The sequence below is a fragment of the Gracilinanus agilis genome, chromosome 2 (assembly GCF_016433145.1).
Source record: "Gracilinanus agilis isolate LMUSP501 chromosome 2, AgileGrace, whole genome shotgun sequence".
Classification (NCBI taxonomy): Eukaryota; Metazoa; Chordata; class Mammalia; order Didelphimorphia; family Didelphidae; genus Gracilinanus; species Gracilinanus agilis.
The window spans coordinates 51,544,205-51,564,980 of NC_058131.1; the positions used below are offsets into that span (position 1 = coordinate 51,544,205).

Genomic DNA, 20,776 nt, shown 5'->3' on the forward strand with positions numbered 1-20,776 from the left:
CCGCCCCGCCTAGACCGGTTCTGAAATACCGGGAGCCCCAAGGCGTGCGCAGGCGTGAGCCTCCAGTCTCGCTTTCGCGCCGTTCCTCCTCCTCCCGCCTCCGCTCTCGTCTCTCCCGGGATCCCGATTCCCCCGGCCCCGCTACGCACTCTGGACCAGGCGCTCCCCTGGCGTCGGCGGTTACCATGGCGACGGTTGCCTTGGTGCTCGGCATAACCCTGCTATTCGGCTGGGCCCCACTGGGGGCTGGGGCAACCTCTCAGCCCCCCAATATCGTGTTCCTCCTCATGGACGATGTGAGTCCGGGGCTGGGGTCAGGGTTCCAGGGTCTGGAGAGAGTGACCGGGGCCCGGACGGGAGGAAAGCTGAGATTTGGGTGGAGGTGGTCCCTGTCTATCCCCGACTGGTACCGGGAACTCCTGGGCGAGGAAGTCCCCTCCACTGGGGCAGGGCTGCACTCCACTACGCCCAACCTCGGGTCACCCACCTGGAAACTCTCGAATCCAGGGCTTCGCGACGGAGAAGTGGGCTCCATAAATCTCCCCTACACCAGTAATACATAATGTGCCATGGACTGGTCCTGGGTTCAAATTCTGACTACCCTACCCAGGAGAGACCCTTTACCTTCCAGCTTAGGATCTCTATACTGTGTATCGGTTCCAAGGCAGAAGAGTGGTAAGAGCTAAGCAGTGAGGGTTAAATGACTTGTCCAGGGTTACACAGCTAGGAAGTGTCTGAGGTCACATTTGAATCCAGGACCTCTCAATCCACTGAGCCATCCAGCTGCCCCCTTCCCCCCCCCCCAAATTGTTAAAATTATGAAAATAGTTTTGACCTCTAGGACCCCCCTGAAAGGTCCCTGGAGTCTCCTGGGGATCCTCAGAGCCCGCTTATAAACTTTGAAAATCAAAGGATTTGCCTAGAAACTGGAGATTCTAGATTCAAATTTGCCTTCAGACACTTTCTAGCAGTGGTGACCCTGGGCAAGTCTCAAACCCCATTGCCTGGATTCTACCTTGGAACTACTACACAGTACTGATTCTAAGATGAAAGGTAAGGGTTTAAAAAGGAAAAAAAAATCATAGGGTTTAGAGGTCAACACCAATAATCCTCTTATTTACCTGAGGCCCATTGAGTGGAAGGAATTGGGACTAGAACTGCATTCTTCTGGCTTTTTGATACAATACTATTTCTGCAGTATCAGTCATAAGAACCAAGTTTCAGAGGCTAATTTTAGTACTTATCTTTGCAGTCTTTGGCAAATCTCTGGCCTCTTCCCATTCCCTCTTTTTTTTTTTTTTTTTTTTTTTTTTTTTTTGTCAAATGTCTAAGATCTCTTGTGATTCTAAATCCTAAAATCCTTCTCTGATAACCCTTAACAAAGTCCTCAATTCCACATTTATATTCATTATTATTAATAGTACCAAGCACTGTGTTGGGCTTTGGTGATACAAAGACAAAACCAAAATTGCCTCTTGTTCTCCAGCTTCCATCCTCCTGGTGGCCTGAATATGTATATATTCATAGTTCAATAAAATACAAAGTAATTTCAAGAGGGAGACAGTATTGCAAGTGGTGAGGTCTGAAAAGGCCTCATGTAGGAGGGGGCTCCTAATCTGGGAGTGAGTGGATTCCAGATGCCAGGGACCACAGTATGCCAAGAACAGATCACCAGTCCAGTTGGACGAAAGGAGGAACTGAAAAGGTGGGAAGGGGTCAAACTGGATAGGGCTCTAAATGAGAAGCTTGTAATCTCCGAAGATTTGTCATTGGGAAGGGAGAGACATAACCATATCTTTGTTTTAAGATAAATTTATCACTTAACCCCCATTGCCAAGCCCTTTCTTCTCTTCTGCCTTGGAACCAATACACAGTTTTTATTCTAAGACAGAAGTTAAGGGTTTCAAAAAAAAATCTGGAAAACGAAGGGGAAAAGAGAGAGATTGGAGGCCATCTGACCAGTAGTCCTGGCAAGAAGGATGGGAGGTTATGTCAGAAAGGAAGACACATTTTGCATTTCTCCTGCCACAACAAGATGGCAACCAATTGGATTTGGGAAATGAAGGAGAAAGAACGAACTAACCAAGGATGATGACTCTTAGATTGCCAAACTGCAAGGAGAGATGAGTTTGATGGAAAAATGAGTTCTGTTTGAGATTTGGTGAGTTTGGAAAGCATATGGGACATCAAGGTGGAAATGTCCAACCCTCCCGTTGCTAATGCAAATCTTGAATTGGGGAGGAAGAATCTACTTAGAGATGATCTTTGAACCCATGGTAACTGATGAGATCACAGACGGAATAACCTGGAATCTCACTAATCACTCTTTTTTTGCCTCTCTCTGTTGTACTTTGCCTGATATAGAATTCTAGATTTAAAGTTGGAAGGGGCCTTAGCTGTCTGATGGTCCAACTGCCCTCTAGTCACAAGTCTTTTGGAGTCTTTTTGTCTAAGAAGTAAATTGCCTAAGGGCTAGCAATTATGTTCATTTTAAAAGCCCTTAAGTATTTGCTGAAGGGGACAGCTGGATGGCACAATAGATAGAGCACTAGAAATGAAGTCTGGAGGACCTGGTTTCAACTGTAGCCTCAGATACTTCCTAGTTGTGTGATCGTGAACAATTCATTTAACCTACCATTCCTAGCCCTTAGCACTCTTCTGCCTTGGATCCAGTACATGGTATTGATTCTAAAATGGAAGATAAGGGTTTAAGTTTTCTGGTATTTCTGATCCTGAATTACTTACTTTTTTCCCCCAGCCCCAAGGCTAGATTCATTGTGAAACAGCAAGTTTAAAACACAGTCTGGGGAGGTAGCCAGAATCCTATCAAAGCTTTGGCATAAAACTAATGTGATATTATCCTTTAGTTTAATTACATTTGGAAAAAGTCATCTTTACCTGTATTTACATTCACTTTGTGGTTTTGAGGTTTTTGTTGTTTTTTTTTTTTTACCTACTTTAAGGGTGGTAAACAACCTTTGTTTCATTTTTTTAAACCTGTACTTTGTCTTAGAATCAATACTGTGTATCTGTTCCAAGGTAGAAGAGCAGTAAGGGCTAGGCAACGGGGGTGGGAGTCGAAATAAGTGAATTGGCCAATTCATTGAGGAAAGATAGGAAGTATCTTTGGCCAAATTTGAACTCAGGGCCTCCCATATCTGGACTTGGCTCTTCATCCACTGAGCCCTCTTCATTTCAAAGGTGTATCTGATTGAGATTCCAAATGATGGAGACTCTAGAACAGTAGTCACTAAAGTAGGCAGTGGGAGAGTCCACCCTGGGTATGGAAGGTGAGCAGGTGGTCCCATCCCACCATCCCTTATTTCCCAGTTGTGAGGCTGGTTTCCAGCCTATGTTCTCCCCTGATTCTTTAGTTCCTCCCTCTCCTATGCATGCTCCAACCTTCCCAGTCCTCCCTGCAGAGCTCAGCTCTATCCTGGGGATGGGATCAGTGAGTAAGAGCCCTCTTGTCTTGTCTCCTATCTTCTGACTTCTCCTGAGTCAAAGGGAATTCCATCAGCTGAGCAGGCATGGATGGAGAAATTGCCCTTTCCCTTTACATTATCTTTTCCCTCAAATCCACCCCTCTTCTGAACTTCCCATTAATGCTGAGAATGCCATTTCTCAATTGGAGAAGAGGGAGCCGAGTCCCAGAGAAGGGAAGAAGGACAGGGAAATAAGTATTTATGTGTGCCAGGCACCAGACTAAGGACTTCTACAAATCCGTCGCATGATCCTCAACATCACTTTGAGGCAGATGATATTGTTGTCCCCATTTGACAGTCAAGGAGACTGAGGCATACAGACTGTCCACCTCTAATGACAGAGTGGCAGCGCCTGGGCCCAGATCCTTAGGACTCCTAACCCCAGAGCTCACTGAGCCCCTCCTCTGTGTGGGGCCTGGAAGGGACTCCCCAGTCACCTAGGCTCCCGCCCAAAGTCTCTTCAGCTTTCTCACCCTTCGTTTCCCAAAGATGCCAGCTCTCATCGACTCTGCTCTCCCTGGAGTCTAGAGCCCTCATTCGGGTCCTTCTCACCTTTCCTCTGGATTGCTGCAATAGCCTGCTTGTCTCCCAGCTCCACGTACACAGATCACCCAACTGACCTGTTCTCTATAATTGGCTGAGTGGCTTGTCGTTCAGCATTGACTCCTTATGACCTGGTGGACCAGACTATCCATGGTGTTTTCTTGGCAAAGATCCCAGAGTGGTTTGCCATTTTTTTCCCCGGTGGGTTAAGGCAAACAGAGGTTAAGCGATTTGCCCAGGGTCACATAGTTAGTGAGTATCTGCGGCCAGTGTTGAACTCGGGTCTTCCTGATTCCAGGCCCAGCCTCTTTGATTTAATAAGACTCAAATTTGATCAGGCCACTCCCCAGTAAATTCCTGGGACTCCCTGTTGTCTCTAGGATCAAATATTACTTCATTCTTATCTCCCTTCTGTTTCTGTGTCAATTTCATGACATACATACTTATGAGTACAGATGCCCATGTATACGTATATAATCTATAAATCAACACAGCCATGTTGAGAACGCGTGAATGTTTTTGATAACCCTGGGGGAGGCAAAAAAGGCAAAGGTTCCTGCCCTAGAAAATAAGAGGAAGCTCCTCTTCATCAACCACTGCTAATTTGGATCCAATCCACCTCCAAACTGTACCCAGAATTTTTTGTGTGGCTCTATGAAGAACCCCGTAAATGTTTCAGGGTACTGATCATCCTAGTTAACAATTTCCCTGAACCATAAAATTTTAAAAAGTTGATGAAGACATGTAGAAATGAAGTTTTGCAAAAGACACCATAAAAATACACACACACACACACACACACACACACAGGAAATAATACATATATATATATATATATACATGCATCTTTTTGATATACATATGTTACAGTCCTACACATTGGATTTTTCTCATAACTAGATTATGAAAATCTGACAGAACTAGGCTACTTGTGTCTCAATGAGCTTTATCAGCTATTGGGTTCAAAAAAATCTTAAATGCAAAATCAGCCAAAGAGGAAAGCTTTTGGCTAGCCACATGTGGATTATTTTTCCCTTCTGGATAATGTCAGCCTCAAAATAGTGCCTTCTCTGACACCTGTAGAGATTCTGAGTCACTGACCTTCCTGGGTAAATTTTCCTGCTCCCTAATTTTAAAACATGCTTTTAAAAATATTTGTCAGTGTCTGCTGGCTCTTGGCTGCTTTTCTTCCACTTCTCTTTCTTACTCTACTCATTTAAAATGACTTGTTTCCTCTTTCTGGGTTCCTTCCCCTGATGAACTTTCCCCGTTTTGCACTAGACTTTTGTCTCTGCAAGAGAGGTGGCTCCCAGCTTTGTCTGAATTCCAACGGAGAATCGTTCCAAAAAGAAGGGAAAAAAGGCAGGGACACTTCTCATTACAGGATGATGCCAGGGTGGCCACTCGTGGGCAGTCTCAGAGAACTGAGGGAACTTTCTCTTCTAAACCATAATACACAAAAGTTTGTAGGAGAAAAACACCTTCTTAGATTTTGTCCACTTTTAAAAATTTATCTTTTAAAACTTGAGAACACATTTAGGTGCGTTAGACTGTGAGCTCCCTGTGGGCAGAACTATATTTTGCCTTTCTTTGTAATCTCATATTTGCAAGGTTCAGAGAACCATTTAAAAAATCTTTTTGCAATGCAAATTTCAACTATAGCTTTCTTTTTATATGATATGGATTTTTAAAAGACCCCCTTTTTTTTTAAACCCTTATCTTCTGTCTTGGAATCAATACTGGGTATTGGTTCCAAGGCAGAAGAATGGTAAGGGCTAGGCAATGGGGGTTGTGACTTGTCCAGGGTCACACAGCTAGGAAGTGTCTGAGGTCAGATTTGAACCTAGGACCTCCCGTCTCTAGACCTGGCACTCAATCCACTGAGCTATCCAGCTTCCCCCAACCCTTTTCTTCGTCTTAGAATCCAAGGCAGAGGAGATAGGCAGTATGGGTTAAGTGACTTGTTCAGGGTCACACAGCTAAGTCTGAATTCAGATTTGAACCTAAGACCTCCTTCTCCAGACCTGGCTTTCTATCTATTGAGTCACCTAACTCCCCTTCAGATATTTTCTTAAAATGAAGTCTAAATATTATAGAATGTTCATTTATAGGATGTGGTCAACAGTGAACCACCTGGGCTAAGAGAATATGTGGATTATCTACATATGTATAATATAGACCTACACACACACACACACACACACACACACACACACACACACACACACACGTACTTTCTCTGTGTTGTTTATCACAGCGCCTGGCATATAATAACTGCTTAATAAATGCTTATTTTGGCTGATTTCGATTGATCTGTGTTCTCATTAGTGTGAATTAGTGTAAATTGCAACTTCTCCGGGCCATCTTATCCATTTACCCTCCTAAATCATTTCCTATGCATAGACATCCTTTTGTCAATTTAGGAGACAGCATTAAAGAAAAAGGGAAATGACTTGGTGGATCTTTTTTTATTTTTCTGGGTTGTGGAGAGGGGTTGAGGAATTGATGGGCTGGGCAAAATGGGGAGGGGAGAGCACCGAACATTTAGCCAGGCTCCTGGGATTTTCCCTGTTTTCCCACTGGGGCTTTGATAGGAATATTATGGAAATAGTAATTATTAATGATAATACCCGATATTTATTTAACACTTTCCTTAACACTTTATAGATAACATACAGTCCTGAAAATATCCTTGGAGGGGCAAAGTGAAATAATAATGATAGTTAATAATAATAACAATGATAATATAATATCTTGTGTTAATATGACACTTTTCGTAATACTTTATAGATAGCATGTTATTCTGAAAATATCCCTAATGGGGGCACAATGAAATAACAGTGACAACAATAATAATACTTTATGTTTCCATGACATTTTCCTTAATACCTTACAGATAGGACATAATTCTGAAAATATCCTTGCAGGGGCAAATATTATTCCTGACATCCCATAGCAAGGCTGTGGAATAGAGGGAATTAAAAAAAAAGTATTATAAGTGGTTGAGAGTTCCTAGTCACAAGGTAGACCTAAGCCTTCTGACTCTTAAGGTCACCCCATCAATAGAAGAACCAGTCAGATTTCCTTCCTTACCTTAGCCCATGCTGTACACTGTTGACCAGATTCTGTCATTGAGCCTGCTATAATATTGAGAGTTCATTTTAAGAAAATCTCTATTTGTATAAAAAAGAAAACTATAAGAAGGATTTGCATGACAAAAAGGTGTTTTTTTTTTTTAATAGCTCACTGCATAGCAGAAGGGCTTTTTTTTTGCAGATCAGACTCCTCAGAGACTGGGAGTGGGCCATTGCCAATTGGAGATCAATCAGAAATGGAGGTGAAACATTTCTGAAATTAGAATGTGGGGGGATGAGAAAATCTGGAGGTTGCGGAACTCCCATCTGTTGCAGAAAGCTGAGTGCTTCTGATCTGCAAGTAGGAGGACTGTGCCCTGAGCTGGCAAAAGTGCAGAGGTCAGCTAGTGGTCAGCACCCAGGTCCACCTGGTAGGAAAGAGTTATTCAGCCTTGTTCCCTCTCTTGTTCCTTCCTGTAGATGGGGTGGGGTGACCTGGGCGTGTATGGAGAACCTTCTAGAGAAACCCCCCACCTGGACCAAATGGCTGCCGAAGGGATGCTCTTCCCCAATTTCTACACCGCTAACCCCCTGTGCTCTCCGTGTAAGTAACCTTGACCTTGGCCTCCTCCAGGGTCTCAGGGTGAGTAGCTCCTAAGCTTGACAGGGAGTGAGTCCACAGGTAGCCCCAGGTAGCTTAGGAAGCTCCAAGGCTTCCCTTTCTTTTCTGGCATCTGGGGTTCTCGGGGCTCTCCAGTCTTGCTGGTTTGAATGACTGCCCTGTTCAAATATGGTCCAGAAAACAGAGCTCCGTGTTTACCGGGATGACAGCCTTGAGTGATGGTGCCCTAGTAGAAAGTTTTGGACTTGCGATCCGGAAGATCTGAGTTCAAATGTCACCTCTGACACTGTGTATGTGACCAGATCACTTCAATATTGAGTCACAGATTTCATATCTATAAAATCATGAAAATGTTTAATCCCTGTGGAAGCTGCCCCTCTGAGATGTTGTGAGGAATGAGGGAGATGCTGCTCTGTAGCCTTTAAATCACTCGATAAACTTAAGGCAGTGTTTATCATCCTCCTGATTACTGGAGATAATCGAGAGCCTAGGAATCTTGTCTTCCAGATAAGCAATTACCTCATATTCCTCATGATCACTGAAGAAAGGAGGTGACTGGGACAGGTTCCTGACTCAGTAGGGTTGGAGGGGTAGCTTTGAAGGCCAGATAAGACTTGGGTGGGGGAGGTACAATGGTCTTCACTGGCTTGGCAATAACCATTCAAGATCTTGCAGTAGATCTCCATCACCCAGTTGGAGAATTCTGCTTTTGTGCCCATTTTATTATTTTTTTTTAATTTCATTTTTATTTTCAATTCCAAATTCTCTTCCCTTCCTCCTTTTCCTTCCCCATCCATTAAGAAGGCCAGAAATAGAACACTCATTGCACCCATGAAGTCATGCAAAACTTGCTCTAAAAAACAAAACAAAACATCCATTTTAAAGGATCGGGTCTCATTAAACTCTTACTTGTCTTTCTCTGTCTTTACTGTCTCTGTAGCAAGAGCTGCACTGCTCACAGGCCGTCTCCCCATCCGCAACGGATTCTATACAACCAATGGGCATGCTCGAAACGGTATGGATTATTGTCCTTCTCTTACCCTTCAGAAGCCCTCCTGGCCCTCCATTTTCTTTGCTAAGTAGCCTGGCAGAAAGTATTATAAAGAACAACAAAACAATGGATTTGGTTATCTTAAAAGAAAGGGGTTAGGGGTGGAGGGGAGAAAGAGGAAAGAGGGTTCCAGTTAAGTTACTTATCCAGTTGATTTTTCTGGCTGAATAGTATTAAAAAAACCCTTTTGAAAAATCCTTACCTTCTGTCTTAGAATTGATACAGGTATTGGTTCCAAGACAGAAGAGTGGTAAGGGAGTTAGTGACTTGCCCAGAGTCACACAGTGAGGAAGTGTCTGAGGCCAGATTTGAACCCAGGCCCTCTTGTTTTAAAGCCTGGCTCTCTATCCTTTGAGATTCTTCTGTGGGTCAGATCTCAGTGAGAGTAGAGCACAGGGCCAAGACCTGAATCTTGGGAACAGGAGGAGGAAGAACCGCTAGCAAGGATGGTCAGGGAAGTAGGGTGGTGGCCAGAAGAAAGCCTTGGAAGGCTCAGGATGAGGCCCCAGAGGCCAGTAGTTGGCTTAGAGGTACAGTTTGGGGCCCTGCTATCCCTTCTAGAAAAACCTCTGTCATTCAGTGCTCCCTCAGACCAATGCCCAATTGTTGCTTTAACAGTGTGTCCAGAGAGCCTAGTTTTTAGATGTTTTTTCTTTTTCTTTTAATATTTTCCCCTATTGCATGTAAAAACAGTTTTTTAACATTCATTTTATTAGTTTTGAGTTCCAAATTCTCTTCCTTCTTCTAGCCTTCCCTCTCTCTTTGCCCTTCCCCCAAGATGGTAAACAGTCTGATATAGATTTTACAGATTTGTTTTCAATCAAAAAAACATTTCTGAAGGATCACAAGATTTTGTGACTTCCCTGTTGGTGCAAATAAGAATACAAAGCCATTTTGTTCTCCCCAGCTTATACACCTCAGGAAATAGTCGGAGGAATCCCAGATTCGGAGTTCCTCCTTCCTGAGCTGCTGAAGAAAGCAGGCTATGTCAATAAGATTGTTGGCAAGTGGTAAGTCTGGCTTCAGTTTCCTCCCTCCCATTTTTTGGTATGTACTATTCGGCCCAAGGCAGACAAAGATGTTTTCCAAGTAATCATTACTAAATTTCCTAACAAGGAAAATTTGTTAGGTTAGAAATGGAAAAACTTTATATCCTAACCTAGATAAAATCTGACATGTAAATGCTTTGGGGGGAAAATTTGTTTGTGTAGAGGTCACAAGACTTAGTAATGGAATGAATCCAGGATTATAGGACCAAAATATCACATGGTGGTTTAGAATATGAACAGTGCTATAACTATTCTGGTCCAAATGAATGGATGAAGTGTTTCCCAACTGCATCCTATGTGCAGAGCTCTGGGATATAAGTAGAACAGACAATATTCTCGCTCTCAAGGAGCTCATGTTCCAACGGGGGTCGTAATGCACATAGAAGTTAGATGGAAAGCTACCATGATCTTCTAGGGGAAGAGGAAAAGCAGGTGTTAATGCCTCTTCCTTAATATCATTTCCACCCATAAAAACAAGTCAGCCTGGAATCATGAGGACCTAGATTCAAGTCTGGCCTCACACACTTCCTAGCTATGTGAACCTAGGCAAGTCACTTAATTCCAATTGTCTTTGCTGCCTTTCTCTCTTAGAATTGATACTAAGAAAATAAGTTGTTGGTTTTTTTTTAAAGCCAGTTTCTAATGTCAAGTGATTTGATGGTGTCAAGCATTTGTGGGGCAAGACCTTTCTCTCTGGCTCTTCAGTAACTGTGACTCTCGCAGGAGCAGCCTCCAGGCCGTCTTCTCCCCAGATGCTTCCTGGCATGAGGGCCGAGGGCTCAGGGCCCTGCAGGAAGAGGGCGATGGCAGGGATTCGCCTGATTTGTCCCGTGCTGCCTCCTGTCCCTGCTACAGGGCCCCTTGTTTACATAAATGCAGGCTTTGAGGCTCTTCAGTGTGGTTGGTTGGTGTGTCCACAGACACCCTCCTTGTCGCAGCACACGGGCTTCAGGAGCTGCTGTAGTGGTCAGGCTTTTCCTGGCACCTGCCTCTGTTATGGGGAGCTTGACTCCTCCTCACACCGGAGTCCCACAGTCCAGCCCCAGACCGCACTGGGATTCTCTTGTCCTTGCTAGAAAGTACTGAAGCAGGGGCTCTGGAAAGCCAAAGACTGGATACTCTAACAGAAGAGGGGACCCCTGTGCCCCAAGAACTGAGACCAAGTAGAGTGCGAAGGGTGCACGGGCTGTGCGTGCAAAAGTGTATTGTAAACCATGGTCTATCAGGGGGCAGGGCAGCTCTGCCTTCCATTATTTTTTTTTAAACCCTTATTTCTGTCTTAGAATCAATACCAATTCTTCAGCAGGAGAGCAGTAAGGACTAAGCTAAGGGGGATAAATAACTCACCTGGAGTCACACAGCTAGGATGTGTCTAAAGTCAGATTGGCACCCAGGACTCCCCATCTCTAGGCATGGTTCTCCATCCACTGAGCCACCCAGCTTCTCGCCTCCGGATTAATTCTAAGACAGAAGAGCAGCAAAGGCTAGGCAATCAGGGTTAAGTGGCTTGGCCAGGGTCACACAGCTAGAAAGTATCTGAGGCTGGATTTGAACCTCCATCTCCCATCTCCAGGCTTGGCTCTCTATCTAGTGAACTACCTGGCTGCCCCCCAACTCTGCCTACCTTCTTCCCACCTAGCTCCCTGTAGTTGGCCCTTTCCTGCTTTCTCCTCATGAAGAGAACTGTATCACTGTGCATAAGAAATGTCAGCACCCCCTCTAAGGAAGAGGGGGTCTTTATAGCCAGTGGGAAATGGCCTCTTTTTTCCTTTTAGTTCTAAAAGGTAAAGGAGAAGATGACAGGCACAGTCATTCTTGATCCGTTATCCGTGATTATTGGCCCTCCCTGCTGTGTCACCCTTGACTCCCCAGGAGCAGACTGAAATCAGTATTTTGTGACCTCCAGTCTACCTCAGGCTTCCTTGGAAAGGGACCCCCCCATCCCCCACCCCTCAGCCAGTGAGTGACCTACAGGTTCAGAGCCTTGGACAAGGACTCTTTTCAGTCAAAAAAAAAAAGGATCCTTTCTCTCCCTCCTACCCTCCCTACCCTGGAACAAAGAAAAAACAAACCTATGGTAACAAGCATGGCCAGTTGTTCCCAAAGTTACTGAAATATGCTTGCCCTTTGCCCTGCTGTACCACATGCTCCCATGCCCCAGAGAAATTAAAGTGAGCATTTGCGAGGTTTCTGTGCACTCAGCTCTGTGGTGACCCAGACTTGGAAACCTCTTGGGGAAGAGCAAGACCCACTGTGGCGCGTGAATGGAGGAAGATTGTTGTGTCTAAGAAGTGATAAAGCAGACAGTTTCTGAGGAAACCGGGAGGCCTCAGTGGGCTAATGGTGGGGTGAAGCGAGCAGGCCTAGAGAACGTTTATGCGATGATAACCCCATCAGAAGGCAAAGCGACTCCGAAAGACCTTGGAACTTGTTCTGGCCCCTGTAAAGTCCAAATTCAAAAGTTTGAAGATTCAGGGTGTGCTCACCTGACCTGAGACGTGAGGAACTGGAAGTGCGGGAGGAGACACATGTTCAACCACTGTCAGTGGGAGAATTTACTTTGATAGGCCAGAAAGATGTGTGAATCAAAGGATTTATTTGGGGTTTTTAAATTATTTGCTTCAGGGGAGTTGTTGTAGGAGTAACGAGTAGGAGTAGATAAGTAGGAGTAGGAGTTAGTAGTATTTTCATAAATAGATATTTGTGCTATGGTGTCCCACATTTAGAAATAAGTTAATAAGTGAACACAAAGAAAAAACCAGATGTGCATGGTGAGGCAAACCAAATTCCCACATTGGCCATATGTAAAAGGCTCTCTGTCCACCCTGAGTTCATCTTTTCTCTGTCAGGAGGTGGGTGGCCTGCTTTATCATGGACCTCTAGAATCATGGATGGCCACTGTGCTGATCCTTTGCACCAAGGACCTTGCAAAATCTCAACAATATCCCAGGCCCTGTGGCCTAATGGCAGTATCCCAGAATCCTAAAGCACCTAAGGATTCATACTAAGGATCAGACTATGGGACCCTGAAACACTCTTTAGTCTTAGAATTCTGTTGAGATGGTGAAAGAATGAATACTTGTAGAAGGGGGAAGCCTCTGTGGACAGAGAGCCAGGCTTAGAGACAGGAGGTTCTGGGTTCAAATTTGACCTCAGACATTTCTCAGCTGTGTGACCCTGGGCAAGTCACTTAACCCCCTTTGCCTAGCCCTTATCGCTCTTCTGCACAGTTTTGATTTTAAGACAGAAGATAAAGATTTTTTTTAAAGTACTCATAGAAGTAAGAGTAAACGGGCTTGAAAATTTGGAGAGTTTCCCAAAATTTGTAGTGATCTCTTTTCTTCTTGTTTACGGATCCACCCTCCCTCCCCTCTCTTTTAACCCTTGTTAGAAGGCCCTGTCCCAGACCTTCCTCCCCAGGAACCTTCCTCAGCTGCCCTTTCCTAGTGCTCCCTCCCTCTTTGACTCCTATAGCACTGACTTCCTGCACCATCTATTGGGATTTTTCCATCCTACCTTGCATTGTGACTTATCTCCTTATGCTTTGGCCTTTCTCCCAACTAGACTGTAAGTTTTCTGAGGGTCAGGACCATACTTTGTACTGCCTTATATCTACTCTGTGGCTGAGCACTGTATCCTGCATGTACCAGGTGCTCATTAAATGTTTGATGCTGGTGATTAAAACAAAAACCAGCCCTTCTGATGCCCTTCTTAGCTTTAAGAAAAGGCATCAGGGGAGCTGGTTAATACTCTTTGGAAAATCCCAGTTATCAAGAGGCATCTAATGATTGGAAAAAACGACTCTGTCTTGAGCCTTCAGCAGAACTAGGAAGCTGCCCATGCCAGGCGAACCACCTCAAAAATGATCACTGGTTTAGTCAGCGAGTGGAGGCATGGGGAAAACCCATTGGGCACCTTGGAAAGACTTTGTACAATGGAATCAAGCCCCATCTGGCTTCCAGGCTGATCTTTATAACAAAGAAAGTATAGAAAAGCTGGATAAATACCAAACTGAGGAAAAAAGTGCCAAAACTAGCAGGAGGAATTGGTTGACAAACAGAAGAATGACTGATCTAATCAGAAAGGTCTAATGGGCAGCAGGGGAGCCCAGAGTTCTCTGGTGGATCACAGCACTGAATTAGGGGGTTTATAATGAGGCACACGTGATTCAGTGTTCATGTTGATTAGTTTATTCAGATGTGCCAACATCAAAACTGAACAGGGAGAAAATCGGCCAAAAACCACATCTAGTCTTCTCAAAAAATTATTAGTAAGTAATGAGAAGTAATGGTAACAGAGAGGAATCTTCTGCAGAGGGAGAAGAGTCATTTGGGAATAACTTCCTAGAAAACAGAAAACGGGTACCTTGAATTTTTTTTCACAGGTACCCCTCAAAAAGGAGCAGCCAGGTGGCACAGTGACTTAGAGAGCCTTGCCTGGAGTTGGGAAAATTCATCTTCCTGAATACAAATCTGGCCTTATACTGTACTAGCTATGTGACCCTGGGCATATTACTTACCCCTTTTCCCCTCAGTTTCTTCTTCTTTAAAAGGAACAGAAGGAGGAAGTGGCAATCCACTCCAGTTTTTCTGCCAAGAAAATCCCAAAAAGGGTCACAGAGAGTCAAGCATGACTGAAATGACCAAAGAATAAAGCTACTATGAAAGATTTAGGAGGGATAGAGTGAATGAAAAAAAAAAAGGAAGAATTAAACACTTGTTTTTTGCCAGGCACTGCCTGAATGCTGGGGAGACAAAATATGAAAAGAGAGAAATAGGAACTATTTCTTTCACACATTTGAAAAGAGAAAAAAAAAAGAGGAAGAGAGACAATCTTGGCCCTCAAGGAGCCTATGTTCTAATAGAAAAAGACAAGGCCAGCAGGGGACTGGTGACCAGAGAGAGGGGTTATTGGTTATGGGAAGGAGGGCACAAAATGCAGAGGCAAGCAGATGGTAGATGACTTGGGATGGGTGCCAGAATGGATACAAAGCTGAAACATGGTCTGCTCTCTAGCCAGCTGGGTTGGGCCCTAAGGCAGATGTCTAAAGGCGAATGGATGAATCTCTCTAAGGCCTTAAGGCCTAGATTCTGGAAGATCTTGTGATCAGAGAATTCCAGGAACAGTTATCCTTCAGGGCAGGAGTTACAAAACCATTGCTTCCAGAAGCCTGGGGTAGATGCTCCCACAAATAAAGAGTCCGTGGGAAAAGTAAGCCCAAAGTATAAAGAGCAAAGAGGTAGCTGGTGGCTCCTACTAAGGGAGTCCCACTTTGGTCCCAAACCAGCTGGGTGAACTTGGCCATCAGAGATGGGCCTTAGAACCAGAAGAGACCCCCTTACTCTAGAAGGTACTAGTGTCAGCCTCAAATAGAAGCATCCCTGCTGGCCCCACGTTGACCTTCAGACTCACAAATTAACATTATCTGTGTTGTCTTGGAATTTTATTTAATTTGTTAAACATATCCCAATTACATTTTAATCTGGTTCCTTCGTGGCCCCCTCGTTTGACTCCTCTACCTAGCATTTATAGAGTGCTTTAAGGTTTTCAAAGCACATTAAGTATTTTATCTCAATGGATGCTGAGGTCCCCATTTTACAAATGAGGAAACTGAGGCCAAGAGGGTAATTAAGTGTCTGAGGCAGGATTCTGTCCTCCACTCTGGGAAGAAAGACGTTTCCAGAGAGGGAGCCCATGTGTGTCACTGCAGTGACTTGGAGAACAGAAGGCCGGGATTCCTGTCCTCCCTCCAACCTTCTCTACTGTTGTGACCTTGGTTTGATGGCCTCACTCTTCTGAGCCTCCATTTTCTTATCTGGAAACAGGGATAATACTACCTTCAGCACCTGCCTTCCTGTGCAGCTCCAGGCTTCAAAGAGGGAATGTTGCATGCCTTACCAGCTTTACTATATAAATGGCAGCAGTCAGTAGTAGTGTTTGGGTTCTTGTTCGTATTATCTTGGAGGATCTGTGCCTTCTGGGGTGAGGTCAGATTTCCTCAGAGGTCGGGGGGCTTGTGGAGATCTCCAGGATGGCCGGTTATTGCAGGAAGGGGGCACACATCCATTGTGGCCCAGGTGGGCTCCGCTGCCCCTGCTCTCCTCTGTGGTCCCTCTCCTGGGTGTAACAGCCAGGGTGGGATTAGCTGTTCCCCAAAGTGAGGAAGAAGGTTTGACAAAACTCAGAGGAACAGAGGCTGGCAGGAAGTTTTCCACAGCTTAGATTGACGCCTCCAATGTGTGCTGGGGGGTTTGCAAACTGGAAATCCCCCCTCTCTCTCTTGACTCCAAGCAGATGATCTTCGTTCTTTGGAACAGATTTCACAGTTATCACCAAAGTGGGCACTTTGCCCGTTTTATCTTCTAATCACTCAAATCTACATAAATAATACAGGGCTTTGGGGGAAATTATAAGTACATAGTTAGCAGGTCCTGGAGCTGTTCCAGTCTGTTATGTGGAGTCATACTGCATACATGATAAACCTCCAGCACGTGAGCTTAATGTGCCTGTTTAAACCTGTTGTGGCCTTGGGGGGGGGGGGGGCGGTGGCCTCTCTGTGACCAGTGATTATCCAAAACTAGGAGAAGAGATTAGTGGAGCTACAGGTAACCTTATCTGGAAACATTTGGTTTTTTTTCTACAGTGTTACATAAATGTCTGTTGTCATCGTTCATATCAGCAGACCTACAGAAAAACAACCCTAGAGTTATGGGAAACTCATAGTTTATGATTTTGCCCTCTTCTTGGGCCCTGGGTTTTGGGTACAAAGGAAGCTAAGATTCACAGGGTTGGTATTTCAGGGCCTAAGGCTATGGATGTGACCAGGATTCTGAGGTCCAAGCAGTTACTGGTTGCCAAATTATTAACCCTTTAATACAATTCAAGACCTTTTTTTCCCTTATTATACAGTATTTGGGGGAGGCATGTGTGGAGCACCTGAATTTCAGCTTCCTGAAATGTTTTATGTTCCTGTTTCTAGGCATCTGGGTCACAGGCCCCAATTTCACCCCTTGAAGCATGGATTTGATGAGTGGTTTGGATCCCCCAACTGTCATTTTGGACCATATGACAACAAGGCCATACCCAACATTCCTGTTTATAGGAATTGGGAGATGGTTGGCAGGTAATGGAGTTTTTTCTTCTCCATCCCCTCTCTTTGTATAAATAAATCATTCTCTTTACTTTCCTACTCACTTTTTCTAGGAAGCAACATGCATTTGGGATTTTTAACTCACTTTTTATTTCTAAACTGTTCAAGCAGCCCATGTCGGATCCTATTCTTCTTCCCTCTCTTTTGAGGTTGCCCTCAAGGTTTTAGAATAATCCATATTGCCTTTTTATGTGGGTAGGTGAATTAACATTCAGTCTGGAATCCTTTTTAGCTTACACATACTATCAGAGGCAGCAGTGGGATTGTTAGATTCTCTTTCCACAAACCTCAGACAAAAAGTAAGACCTACTCTGAGATGATGGGAAGTCAGAACCCAGAAAGAGTTGATCTACTAAATTGGCAGGGGGTGCCCAAAGCCTGTGTAGGGAATCATCCTCCCATTATTAAAGTCATCTTTTTCTGCCTTCCCTTTGGCTTCTCAACTATATCACCTAAAAAAGGATTAAAGGAGCAAACCCCCAGTACTTCATAACCTCTTAACAATATACATTGTTCCCCAAAAGAGTTTAACTTATTATTGGGTTCATAGCCCTATTCCCCAATCTTTCTGGAAATGACTCATAAAGTATGTGTTTTATTCTTCCTGCTTAATCATAAAACCCAGAGAGAAAAAAAGCCTTTCTACCTTGGGCCTGTTGGTTTTTCTTATTCTGCATTATTTTCAGATTCTATGAAGATTTTCCCATTAATCACAAGACTGGAGAGGCTAATCTAACTCAGATCTACTTAAAGGTACTGGAAAGTGGAGTGTGGGGTGGGCTGTCCAGTGACTGCAATTATATTGGGATATTTGGTCCTAGGGCAGGAAAAGAATTAATTTTATTTTGCAGGAAGCAGTGGATTTTATTAAGAAGCAACAGGCCAATCAACAGCCCTTTTTTCTCTATTGGGCCATTGATGCCACCCATGCACCTGTGTATGCTTCAGAATCTTTCTTGGGTACCAGTCAAAGAGGGAGGTAAGCAATCCTATGTTTATTATTTTTATGTCAGAAAATTTCAATAGTATTTTTTATCTGAGAGAACATTATTAGCAATAGTATTGATTTCACTTTTTAATTCTTTTTTTTTAAATCCTTTCCTTCTGTCTTAAAATCAATACTAAGTATCAGTTCCAAAGCAGAAGAGTGGCAGGGGCTTGTAAATCAGGGTTAAGTGGCTTACCCAGGGTCACACAGTCAGGAAGTATCTGAAACTGGCTTCACTTTTGATTAGTTATGTGACCTTGAACTTATACATATTTGGTTTTTCCCCTCTTCTGTTACAAAAAAAAAAGGTAATAACAGCCAATCCATTTCTTTAAAGCCATAAGGTTGGTACCTTAAGAGTTAAATTTAATGATTGGACAATAGTTTTATGACATTATGTGGTCACCAATATTTATTATATCTTGAGTCAGAAATGTATTTACAAATAGAAAAGAAATAATAAAGAAGAGAAATGAGAGGGGGTTAGAGAGGTTATCTAGTCTATTTTAATCCAGACAAAGATTAATTAGCTCCCAACCAGGAAGGCCAGTAGTGAGTAACCACGAGGCCTCCTCCAAGATGGAAGCTAGTCTCTCCTGAAACTAGGAAAGGACTCAACCTTTCACTCACCCCATGAAGTAGTCCAGGAGTCAGAGTCCAAGTTGAAGCCAAGCTCTAAGCCCATGATCCAAGCTGAAGTCTCCAGTGAAGCTCCCTCGAAGACTCTCTCCAGTCAGGAGTCTTATCTCCATAAGACAATCTCTTCTGAGGGAATTTGGGGCTTGTTTTTTATGGTGGCTTCTTGTCCCTACCCCTCTTCACAGGGGCCGATCACAGTTTCCAAATTGTCTAGCACTGCCCAGGGGGCAGTATCTGTGGGATCGACTTCTCACCTTCTGAAGATTAAGTTCTCACCTTCTGGAGAGGTGAATATTCGTCCTGATTGATTGAGTTTCTGAGGGTGTGAATTCACTAAGTGGTTTGGAGCTCCTCCATCTAGTTCAAGCTTGTGTGGATTCAATCAAAAGGTAGACCAAGGAGAGTTAATCCTGTCTTCACAATCTAGTGACACACTTAAGTTAGTGTTAACTCAGGATAGACAATAGAGTAAAGAATTCTCTTTCACAGTACTTAATATGATTTTAGTTGTTGCTGGCCCTGAGTTACTCACTCAAAGTTTGCAATTCCTTTTACTGCAGATATGGAGATGCTGTTCGAGAAATTGATGATAGCATTGGGAAAATCCTAAAGCTGCTTCAGGACCTGGGTATCAAAGAGAACACGTTTGTGTTTTTCACATCTGATAATGGTGCTGCCCTTATTTCAGCTCCTAAGGAAGGTAAGTGTTTGATGTTAATTCTTCCCATGGCTTTATACTCATAAATAATATCATAGACCTAGATTCCTAATTTGTGTATGGTATGCCATAAAACCTATCTATTAAAACCACCCTGGGCCAGACTCATGACCATGCCACTTTCTAGGATGATAGGATTGTCCATCATGACATCAACCTCAGAGTTTAGAGGTTTCCACTTCTCACTGCTAAAAATTCAAATATCTTTTCATGAGCCACCATGGGCCTTTCATTCCTGAGGTTATCAAGAACTTTTTAAAACATTATTTATCTTGGGGGCAGCTGGGTAGCTCAGTGGATTGAAAGCCAGTCCTAGGTTCAAATCCTGCCTCAGATACTTCCTAGCTTGACCCTGGGCAAGTCCCTTAAGTCCCATTACCTATCTTTTACCAGTCTTCTGTCTTAGAACCAATACATAGTGTTGATTCTAAGGTGGAAGGTAAGAGTTTTTTTAAAAATTATTTATCTTTTCAACCTCTGCCATCCCTTGGGATAGTTATTTTTTCCACCACAAATTTAGAGAGGGAAGGGAAAGGACCTTAGGGAATTCCTAAAGATGGATATCTTCTAGGTAAAGTAGTACTTTCTTGAGTTTTTCCTAAAATTTCTTTTAAAGGTCTGGAGGTTGGAGGGGCTAAAGGAGGGGGGGGGGAGTAGCTGGGTATCATAGTGGATATAGCAAAGGCCTGGAGTTGGGAAAACTTGGGATCAAATATGGCCTCTGACACTTCCTAGCAATGTGATCCTGGGCAAGTCACCTAACCTCAGTTGCTTAGCCCTTGCCTCTCTTCTGTCTTAGAATTGATACTAAGACAGAATATAAGAATTTTTTGTTATTTTTTTTTTAAGTTAACAGGTTGCCCCAATTCTATGCTAATGGGAATTTGATGAATATTCTTTCAACAAATAAATCTAAGGATACCCTTTCCATTCACTGTTCCTTTCAATGTTTTCCTAACTAATGCCAAGGTTTTTCAATATTTCTCCCTTCTTCAAATTTAAATAATTTGAGTAATGGGTTGATTATCCCTCTTATCCCCAACAAATGTTGACTAGGAGTCCAGTTTTGGCCTCCTTTTATTTGTTCCTTTATTCTTCTTGGGGGGTGGAGAAGAGCAGAGAAGTGGGGTGGTCTTTTTAAATTTTTATTTTTATTATCATGCAAAACACTTCCATATTGTACAAAACCAAAACTCCAAAATAGAACCATAAATATGTGTGGAAAATAGTATTCTTTGATCTGCATCCACAGTTCTTTCTCTGGAGGTGGATCATATTTTTTGTCAAAAGTCTTTCAGGGGGCAGCTGGGTAGCCTCAGTGGATTGAGAGTCAGGCCTAGAGACGGGAGGTCCTAGGTTCAAAGCTGGCCTCAGACACTTCCCAGCTGTGTGACCCTGGGCAAGTCACTTGACCCCCATTGCCCACCCTTACCGCTCTTCCACCTAGGAGCCAATAC

At 43.6% G+C, this 20,776-nt stretch overlaps 1 protein-coding gene across 1 annotated transcript in view; it reads left to right on the forward strand.

The window, feature by feature from the left end:
* The first annotated feature begins 83 nt into the window (after positions 1-83).
* The window catches only part of GALNS (galactosamine (N-acetyl)-6-sulfatase), a 64,951-nt gene continuing 44,258 nt past the window's right edge, over positions 84-20,776 (forward strand). Inside the window, exons 1-8 of the mRNA XM_044663178.1 lie at positions 84-296; positions 7,583-7,706; positions 8,665-8,739; positions 9,683-9,785; positions 16,804-16,947; positions 17,661-17,727; positions 17,826-17,953; positions 19,162-19,301. Of these exons, the coding sequence (XP_044519113.1) occupies positions 186-296; positions 7,583-7,706; positions 8,665-8,739; positions 9,683-9,785; positions 16,804-16,947; positions 17,661-17,727; positions 17,826-17,953; positions 19,162-19,301 (892 nt within the window). The 5' untranslated portion in view covers positions 84-185. The remainder of the gene's footprint in view (positions 297-7,582; positions 7,707-8,664; positions 8,740-9,682; positions 9,786-16,803; positions 16,948-17,660; positions 17,728-17,825; positions 17,954-19,161; positions 19,302-20,776) is intronic.